The sequence below is a fragment of the Sinocyclocheilus rhinocerous genome, unplaced genomic scaffold, assembly GCF_001515625.1.
Source record: "Sinocyclocheilus rhinocerous isolate Xijiao unplaced genomic scaffold, SAMN03320098_v1.1 scaffold102, whole genome shotgun sequence".
Lineage (NCBI taxonomy): Eukaryota > Metazoa > Chordata > Actinopteri > Cypriniformes > Cyprinidae > Sinocyclocheilus > Sinocyclocheilus rhinocerous.
Genome location: NW_015627239.1, coordinates 252,489 through 263,039, shown reverse-complemented (window position 1 = coordinate 263,039; position 10,551 = coordinate 252,489). Strand labels below are relative to the sequence as shown.

Here is a 10,551-nt window from a genome sequence, read left to right as displayed (position 1 = left end):
TTTCTTGAGCAGCAAATCAGCATAATAGAATGATTTCTGAAGATCATGTGACACTCAAGACTGGAGTAATGATGCTGAAAATACAGCTGCGCATCACAGAAATAAATTACATTTTAACAGATATTCACTTAGAAGTCAGCTGTTTTAAATTGTAATAATATTTCACAGTTTTATAGTTTTTACTGTGTTTTTGATCAAATAAATGCAGCCCTGGTGAGCAGAAGAGACTTCTTTCAAAATCATTTTGTACGGTATTTTATCTGACTCATACTGTAGGTTTCATAATATGACAGTGATAAATATGAGACATATTTGAGTGTTATTAGAACAATCTACCTGTAATATCAAGGAAAATGACAACATCTCTTCATATGGATACTGGTTTTGACAAAATATTTACAATATCAGTCAAAAGTAGAATTTATATTTCTCACGATTTTAAAAATGCTTCGTCTACAATTCTTGAAATGATTGTTGATTCAGTTGGATTAGTTTAGATTTTTATATTTTCCATTTAAATTTACATTTTAGTAAAAATTGTAGTGATTTTTTGTGTGTTTTGGTCATTTTTGTTAGTTTTATTAATATGTCGATGTATTTTTTATTAATTTTTATTTCAGTTTTAGTTTTTATTCATTTTAGAACTTAAATTAAAATTAAACTAAATTAAAATGAGAAATGTTACATTTTTTATATTTTGTTTTATTTCATTTCATTAGATTTTTTTATTTATTTCAGTTTATTTTATTTCAAGCAACTAAATAATAATATTATTATTATTATTATGTGTTTATGGTTGTACTTTCAGTACATGAAGTGTCCGTGTTCTCTGCTGTGAGCCCTGTTTTCACTCAGGTCCTGTGTTTGTGTCTCTAGCCGGTTCAGGACGCTCATTACTGGTACTACATGCTTGAGCTGGGCTTCTACTGGTCTCTGCTGCTCTGTGTGTCTGTGGACGTCAAGAGAAAAGTAAGATCTCGCACAATAGTGGCCCACAGCAGAGCTATTTGCTTTCTGAATGTTTCATGATGACCTCGTGTAGCGTAAAACCCTTTGTGTGTTACCGGGTCAGAGTTTCTCTTTCAAAGCGAATGTCCTTTTAGAGCTGCTCAGTTATTTACTTTGCTAGCTGCTCACTTGTCGGCTATCAAAATAAGGTTAAATATATCTTAAAATGTATTAACATGAATCTTCAGTTTAATATTTTAACATAATGTTTTCATACGAATATCAACTTGCACACACAGAGTAACATATTATTGCTCAGCGGAGACTTTCATTTCATTTAAATATCACACTTTTATTTTTAGTTCTTCCTTTGGAGAAGAAACCAATAGTCAATAGTTGTCATCCATTAAGAGTATAGAGCTATAAAACAAATGTGGAGCAGCTCAGATCATTTGATGAGAAATTCTAAATGTATTTTAATAGACTTTTAATAGAGTGCATGCGTGCACTCTCTGGGTGTGTGTTTTTGTTTGGTTTTTGCGATATACTCCATAATGTCAAATCACATATGTGACCCTGCAGCACAAAAGCAGTGTTAAGTCGCTGGGGTATATTTGTACCAATAGCCAAAAATACATTGTATGAGTCAAAATTATAGATTTTTCTTTTATGCCAAAAATCATTAGGATATTAAGTAAAGATCATGTTCCTTGAAGATATTTTGTAAATTTCCTACCGTAAATATATCAAAACTTAATTTTTGATTAGTAATATGCATTGCTAAGAACTTAATTTGGACAACTTTAAAGATGATTTTCTCAATATTTAGATTTTTTTGCACCCTCAGATTCCAGATTTTCAAATAGTTGTATCTCAGCCAAATATTGTCCTATCCTAACAAACCATACATCAATGGAAAGCTTCAAAAAATTGACCCTTATGACTGGTTTTGTGCTCCAGGGTCACATATCGTTTAAACAACAATTACGATATTGTCATAGATTATATATATCGCACAGCCCTACGGCACCCATTCACTGCTATTAGTGAGCAAGTGATGGAATGTTCATTTTTGAGTGTACTGTTCCTTTAAATGCTTGAATGTTGGAGAAATTTAATGTGTGATTTTCTTCCTTGAGTGTGTCAGCACATCATCATCCATTGTCTAGACGGATTTGTTGTTTGGTTGTTTCAGGTTTCATTTCCTGTCAGTACCGCCCATCATAATATCAGTTACTTATATTCTTTCGTCCTTTTCCGTTAATTCTGTTTTAGGATTTCAAAGAACAGATCGTCCACCACTTCGCCACTATCTTCTTGCTGAGTTTCTCGTACTGCTCCAACTACATTCGGATCGGGACCCTGGTGATGCTCGTCCACGACTCCTCTGACTTCCTGCTGGAGGTACGAGCTCGACCGCTTGGTCACGCATTCATGCTCAGAAACAACGAGTCTAACACGGCCAGAAAACTCCCCAAACACATCACCATCCCGTCATTTCACTCCTGTTTCCTGTTTAAGCCACATCTGTTCCTGGGTCATCATTTGCAGTGACCTTTACGCTTAGTGATGTTTTGTGCTTTAGAGTCATTTGGATTTTTATGGTTTTTTATTGATACATTTTCAGTTTAAATTTAGTTTTGTTATTTGCTTTTGATATATAAATATTTCTTTGAGCTTTATTTTATTAGCTTTAATTTAATTTTATCATTTTATTATTTTAGTTTTAGTCATTTTAGTATTTCAACTTTATTTCAGTTAGTTGCCAAGAAAACATTTCTTTTAATTTAAGTTTTTAAGTTTCAGTGCTTAAAATTGATAGGAATTGATAGTAGCTCAACAAAATCTCTCTGGTTTTTCCACAGTCTGCCAAGATGTTGAACTATGCCGGCTGGAAGAAAACTTGCGATTCATTGTTTGTGATTTTTGCTGCTGTATTCCTGGTTACACGCCTGCTCGTGTTTCCCAGCAAGTAAGAACTTTAAACTCTTTCAGTCCTGAAGTATCAGATAACATCGTCTTCAGTTCCCATTGTAAACCACTTCACTATTAATGTCACTTTATCTAGTTGTTTATCCAGTGGCTGTAATAGAAATAAGCTGCTTTTAGATTTGGTTCCTGTGCATTGTTTTTCTCAGTGTTTAAGCCATAAACACTTTGTGTGTGTGTGTCTGTGTGTGTCTGTGTGTGTGTGTGTGTGTGTGTGTGTTTCTCTCCTGTAGGATCATCTACACCACTCTTGTTTTGTCTATGGAAGTGTTTGAGCCGTTTATAGGATATTATTTCTTTAATGCGCTGCTGCTGGTGCTGCAGGTGCTGCACATTTACTGGGCTTATCTCATCCTGAGAATGATCTACAAGTTTCTCTTCTTAGGGAAAGTAAGTCAATCCGTCCGTCCATCATATTGCATAAAAGTGGTATTTTACTATTAAATACTGTCAGAGTATTTATTGATGTTATGAATGCATTTTTATTTTTATATATTCAGTTTTCATTTTAATTTTAGTTAAGGTTTTAGTACTTTTGTAATGTGCTTTTGTCCTTTTTATTAGTTTTAGTTTTTTATATATAATTTTATTAAGCTTTAATTTAATTTTAGTTTTAGTAATTTTAGAATTTAAACTTAAATGGTTTATTTCAGTTAGTTTTACTTTTGTTTGTATTTTCAGTTTAATTTTAGTTTGTTTTAGTAATTTTATGTGCTTTTGTCATTTTTATTAGTATTTGTTATATATATACACTGAACAAAAATATAAACGCAACACTTTTCTGACTGGTTTTCGGACCCCCCCAGTACAGTAAAACTGCACATTTTAGAGTGGCCTTTTCTTGTGGCCAGCCTAAGGCACACCTGTGCAATGATCATGCTGTCTAATCAGCATCTTGGTATGCCACACCTGTGAGGTGGATGGATTGTCTTGGCAAAGGAGAAGTGCTCACTAACACAGATTTAGACAGATTTGTGAACAATATTTGAGAGAAATAGGCCTTTTGTGTACATAGAAAAAGTCTTAGATCTTTGGGTTCAGCTCATGAAAAATGGGGGCAAAAACAAAAGTGTTGCGTTTATCATTTTGTTCAGTGTATGTAGAGAGAGAGAGAGAGAGAGAGCTTTAATTCATTTTTATTTATTTCTTTTATTTATTTCTTTTTAGTTTTAGTTTCAGTAATTTTAGTACTTCAACTTAAATTATTTATTTTATTTACGTTTACTTTTATATTGTAAGTTTTAATTTTAATTTTGGTTGAAGTTTTAGTAATTTTGCTGTGCTTCTGTCATTTTTATTACTTTTTGTTTTTTATAAATATTTCTGTTTAGCTATAATTTATTTTAATTTCATTGTTAGTTTTAGTAAATGTAGTACTTCAACTTAAACAATCTATTTCAGTTTATTTTACTTTTATTTTTATATATTGGCAATTTTAATTTTAGTTTAAAGTTTAGTACTTTTGCTATGTGCTTTTGTCATTTTTATTATATATATATATATATATATATATATATATTTAGCTTGAATTATTTTTATTTCAGTAATAATTTTATTCATTTTAAATTAATAAAAATGATTATTTTCAGTGAGTTTTATTTGTATAGTTTCAGTTCAATTTTAATTTTAGTTTAGTTTAATTTAGTTTTAGTATTTTTGCTTTTGTGTTTTTTTGTGTGTTTTGTATATATTTCTATTTAGCTTTAGCTTTAATTTCATTTTAGTTTTAGTAAGTTTAGTATGTCAACATAAATAATTTATTTCAGCTAGTTGCCAGAGAAACATTTCTCATTTTCTTTAAATTTTTACATTTAAGTTTTTCATGTTTGCATTTTATTTTATATATTTCAGTTACATACAAACAAACAAATTTTAATAGTTTCAGTTTTAGTTAACAACAACACTGTTGAATACGTAACAAAATATGTGATTTGTGCTCAAAGGAACTTTTCTCTCTTTTTTTATTATTTTATGAACTGATTACAAATGCATTGTACATTCTGATCAATTATTTGACTGCCATAAATTGGTTTATTTAAATGAACCAAAATATATTTAACCAAACTCACTTTAACCTTCTCTTCAATAGTTGGACAAGGACGAACGCAGCGACGTTGAAAGTGAAGCAGAGGAGGAAGAGAATGAGGAAGAGGAAGAGGAGGAGGAAGATCGGTCTTCCTGGAGGAAGAGGAAGGTGGTTCTGGACTCCAGGCTGGCGATGCTCAGCTCCAGCTGTGTTTTAAATAACCTGACGAATCAGAAAGCCGACGTGAACAGAAGACTGCCGAAAGCCAGATAGCAGCACCGTGTTTCTCTTTCATCCACACTGAGATCATCAGAGCATCGCTGCAGAAAGACACACGAATCACTCTCATTTACACCCAGGAGGAAGGCTTTGTGAGGGAGAGGTAGATCAATGAATTTCTCTTTATTTAGTTGCACCTCATATCGCTACTAAAAGAGTAGAATTGAATGGAAATAAAAATACTTGCTGGCATGTGCATTTAGTTCATGACAGAGCAGCAGAGCAAATCCATATCAGTAATGTTCAGTCTGTAATTAATAGGCTATAAATGACTTTTAACTGAAAAGACACTGTATTTATTGTGCACTTGTATGATGAAAATACTCTGAGGTCTGTTTGAAATGAATGATTTGTTTTGTATATTTATAACTGATGGTTTCATTGTGAATATGTTTTAATGTATTCTGGTAGAATACATGAATATATTGTGAAATATCTTGCTTTGTGAAAACTTTGACTGGTAAGACCATCACCCTCGAGGTCGAGCCCAGCGACACCATCGAGAATGTGAAGGCCAAGATCCAGGACAAGGAGGGTGTGTATGAGCTTCAGCGGATGGCACTGTGAATGTGGCGCTTATGTTCCACAAATTAAGGCCTTAGAAAATGTCTTGGGTGCAGAAAGTCTTAAATTCATAAAGTAATGTCATTAAATATTGCCAGAAAAAATGTAATTTTTTATATATATATTTTTTTTATTATTATTTTAAAATATATAAGTGTTGTGTTGAGAAAGTAATGATAATGAAGTGATGTTCTCGTCTCAGGTGTTACGCCCGTCTGCACCCACGTGCCGTCAACTGCCGCAAGAAGAAGTGCGGCCACACCAACAACCTGCGTCCCAAGAAGAAGCTGAAGTAGACTGGAGCATCGATGTGCTTCAGGAGCTTTGTTCAAATAAAATGTTGTTGTAAACAGTTGCTGGGATTTGTCTGTTCATTTGCAAACTAGAGCACTTTTCCTCTGTCTCTGTGTAAAAATGCATGTTAGAGATGCCCACTATGTTGTTCTAACCCTTGTGTGTCTGCAGTACTTCCCTGAGGACATTTTCAGATGCATCCAGTGGATTTCCGTGTAATCACTGGTTCAGGTTTTGGAAACTTGGAATTTTTTTGTTAAAAGGTTTTGAAAGTCTTACATTTAAAACATAAACACGACATTGTGAAATGCATCCAGGCAGAGGCAGTAAACCTTTATTCTGTGCAATATTTAGTCACAACAGGCCTAGAATATATTAATTTTAACAAAAATAATTAATATAAAATTGATGTCTATTAAACTTTTTTTTTTTTTTATGCAAACCGTAAAAGTCTTGCATGTAAGGATTTCAATAGTATGAACAATTTTGAAAAAAAAAAAGTTGAATGGTGTAAATGTAAATTCAGAATAAGTATTTAAGATTAAAAGTATGGACTTGGAAAAAAAAAAGCCCATTTTAGTCGATGTTAACTACATTTGCATTGGCATTAATTGATCAACTGTAATGCAAAATAAAAATTAAGCATATTTAAATCATATTTTGTTTAAATATTTTTTTGCAGTGTATGTAATGCTGAAAAGAACGGAGTAAATCATGCTGCTAATTCAATGTAAAACACATATTGCATGTTTAATGTCTAATAATAATAGCTGCTAATATCTGATTGTCCATTAAACATTTTCTAAGTGAACAATGAAAATGTTGTAAAAATGTAAGCATTTTAATGGTATGAAATTGAATCTCCAAACAGTCATTTTTAAATGACTTGTGACCTCAAAATATTTAGATTAAAAGTATGGACGTTGAAAACAAAACTAAGATTTAAACCATTTTCTAAGTGAACAATGAAAATGTTGTAAAAATGTAAGCATTTTAATGGTATGAAATTGAATCTCCAAACAGTCATTTTTAAATGACTTGTGACCTCAAAATATTTAGATTAAAAGTATGGACGTTGAAAACAAAACTAATGCGTTCGTCAAAATTAAGTACTGTTGATTTGGCATTTAGTGAGCAAATGTAATACAAAAAATTTAACATTTAAATGTATTAACATTTTGTTTATTACTTTGCCAGGATTTATTTATGCACAGAATACAACTTAAAGTATGGACTTTCAAAACAAAATTCACAAGATTTGAACAATGCATTGCGTATTTTTAAACATGCGTTTACTTGGGCAATAATTGAGCAAATATAACACTTAGCAAATTCACGCATATATAAATCAGTCTCATTGAAACCATTGGTTTAAATATTACTTTTCCAGGAAGTTTTGAGAATATGTAAATGCAATAAACCACACTGGTAATTCAATGTAAAACAAATTTATTCAGCAGGTTTTCTTTAAATTCAGAGATGATATATCGTGAGCCTTTGCTCTGGAGTTTCCAGCTGATTGCGTTAGCCGGTCAGCACAGCATGACTCTTAACATTGCAGAATGAAATACTGTTATCATCGTATAATCAGGCTGTCAAGAGCTGCAGGAGAAACCTAAGATGAGATGCATGTGGAAAAGTCAGAGTAAGCAGAAATGATGCTGGGACCTCAAGAGAGTTTGTCCTTGAAGAGAGTTCTCGCCACTTCTAAAGCTCAATTTTTCTCCAAATCAAATCACACGTGCTCTTGTAATAGAATATACAAAGTACACATACTCAAGTACTGCATGAACAAGAAGAAATATAAAAGTAAACACCTGTTTATTTGACCCTATATATATGTTTAAAGCACACAAAAACAAACGTCGCTTGTGCTGTTCGTGCCGAACCCTGCGGATTGAGAGAACCGATAAAAACAGGCTGTTGGCACTTAAAATACTGCAGTCTGAAGCCACACGAGCGGCTTACTTGTGCTATAATAAAGATACTGTATAATGCAACATCCAATACACAACTGTACAACCATTACAGCTATGACTTAAAGAAACAGTTCACCCTAAAAATCTGATGTTTCTTCATCAGATTTGTAGAAATGTAGCATTGCATCAGTGTCTCAGCAATGGATGCTCTGCAGTGAATGGGTGCCGTCAGAATGAGAGTCCAAACAGCTGATAAAAACATCACAATAATCCACAAGTAATCCACACCACTCCAGTCCATCAGTTAATGTCTGGAGAACACAAAAGCTATGTGTTTGTAAGAAACAAATCCATCTAGACATTTTTAACTTCAAACTGTTGCTTTCAGCTGAATGAGTCCATAAATAATATTGCATTTTTCCAGTGAAAAAGAACAATTTTTCACATAGAAAACAACTTAGGTGTGTTTTTTCCCCAAAAAAATTCAATGTAATTCAATACACGCACTCCCAGCTGTGCAGAAATGTGTGAATTTTTAAACGAAATTTTTTAAATATAAACATTTTAACACTAAGAATTTATTAATGTTTTAATATTTTAACTATATAATATTTAAATTAAAATAATAATTGAATGTAGATATAAAAAAATGCTAAACAAAAAACAAAACTCTATACAGTTGTGCTTTGGACAAGACGTTTTTAACTTCAAACTGTTGCTTTCAGCTGAATGAGTCCATAAATAATATTGCATTTTTCCAGTGAAAAAGAACAAATTTTCACATAGAAAACAACTTAGGTGTGTTTTTTCCCCCAAAAAATCAATGTAATTCAATACACGCACTCCCAGCTGTACAGAAATGTGTGATTTTTTAAACTAAATTTTTTAAATATAAACATTTTAACACTAAGAATTTATTAATGTTTTAATATTTTAACTATATAATATTTAAATTAAAATAATAATTGAATGTAGATATAAAAAAATGCTAAACAAAAAACAAAACTCTATACAGTTGTGCTTTGGACTGGAGTGGTGTGGATTATTGTGATGTTTTTATCAGCTGTTTGGACTCTCATTCTGACGGCACCCATTCACTGCAGAGCATCCATTGCTGAGACACTGATGCAATGCTACATTTCTACAAATCTGATGAAGAAACAAACTCATCCTAATCTTGGATGGCCTGATGGTGAGCACATCTTCAGCAAATTGTAATTTTTTGCCTGGATTATTCCTTTAATCAAATTAAAGTTTGAAGCCTTAGAGCTGCACAAAGCAACTACACTAGATGCATTCAAGCACATTCATGAATCCATTCCTCAATGAAGAACTACAGCTATTCTTAAGTATAAAGGGATCTTAATATTCTATCATTACAGAATTTTTTATTTCTACCTGCTCGTATATTTCTGCCAGTGCAGCTAATATTTAATGCTTTATATCAATGCTGTCGTCTAAACTAAGCATTCCACAGTATGAACCTATAGAGGCGTTTGGAGCCACATTCAAGCTGGTCTTTGGTTTCTACTCACTCCCAGCTGAGATACTGCTGCAGCGCAGATAGAGATTCAGAAAAATAAAACTCCATGGCACAAAAGCTCATGACTTTCTAAAATGGTAAACATCATTTTCAGTTTCAAATTTCAAGTTTGGTGTTTGAGCCACAAAGGTCTTTGCTACAAACTTGTTTTGGTTATAAACTAAATAACACATAATATTCCTTAAATACTCATGATTCAATTAGATTTTGATTCACAGAGTCATGATTCAATTAGATTTTGATTCACAGAGTCATGATTCAATTAGATTTTGATTCACAGAGTCATGATTCAATTCCAAACTGATTCAATTTTTTAAACCTAATCTTTTAAAGTGTTCGTAAAAATTAGTTTGATTTCACCATAACAGCTATTCATGTTTTCGTTTAATGTTACAGAAATGTGTGAATTTTTTAATTATTAAATCATTTTAAGTTATTACAAATAATATATATATTTTTAATGATTAAAATTTGATCAAATTGTCATTATAACGATATAATATTTATAACTAAAATAATAATTATTTAAAATAATAAAATGTAGATGTAAAAAAAATGCAACCAAAAAAATCTCTACACAACTGTAAATCTTGTGTAAATAACTTGTGTTGCACTAAACTTAATTATTAATACTTTAAAATAAAATTAATTATATTGTTTTGCAAATCAATCCAGAATCATTTGAGAAAGAATTGTGATGCATTTGTGAATCCATTTTCCCAGCCCTATTGTTCATGATGCATGGTTAAAAAAAAAATGTATAATAATGAAAAAAAAACCTTTAGATTCTGTAAAGACGTCACATAGCACTAGTGTTTCTGACAAAGAGCGTATCAAAAATAAACGTCCCCTCAACCTTTACCGTACTGTAACAACGCTGTTCACGCTCTACCATCATAACCTCCTCACCGCTCAAGTTATTGCTAGACTGGAACAGAAAGAGCTTTTCAGTGCAAACTCAAGATGAAAGGAAAGACAGCAGGGAGAGC

General features: G+C 31.9%; 1 protein-coding gene across 2 annotated transcripts in view; it reads left to right on the top strand.

Moving 5' to 3' along the window:
• LOC107724109 (ceramide synthase 2-like) overlaps window positions 1-5,459 on the top strand; it is a 14,986-nt gene extending 9,527 nt beyond the window's left edge. For both annotated transcript variants that reach the window (XM_016532913.1, XM_016532904.1), the window contains exons 7-11: window positions 877-969; window positions 2,224-2,352; window positions 2,814-2,920; window positions 3,171-3,327; window positions 5,027-5,459. In XM_016532913.1, coding sequence (XP_016388399.1) covers window positions 877-969; window positions 2,224-2,352; window positions 2,814-2,920; window positions 3,171-3,327; window positions 5,027-5,236 — 696 coding nt within the window. In that variant the 3' untranslated portion in view covers window positions 5,237-5,459. The remainder of the gene's footprint in view (window positions 1-876; window positions 970-2,223; window positions 2,353-2,813; window positions 2,921-3,170; window positions 3,328-5,026) is intronic.
• The last annotated feature ends 5,092 nt before the right edge of the window (window positions 5,460-10,551 follow it).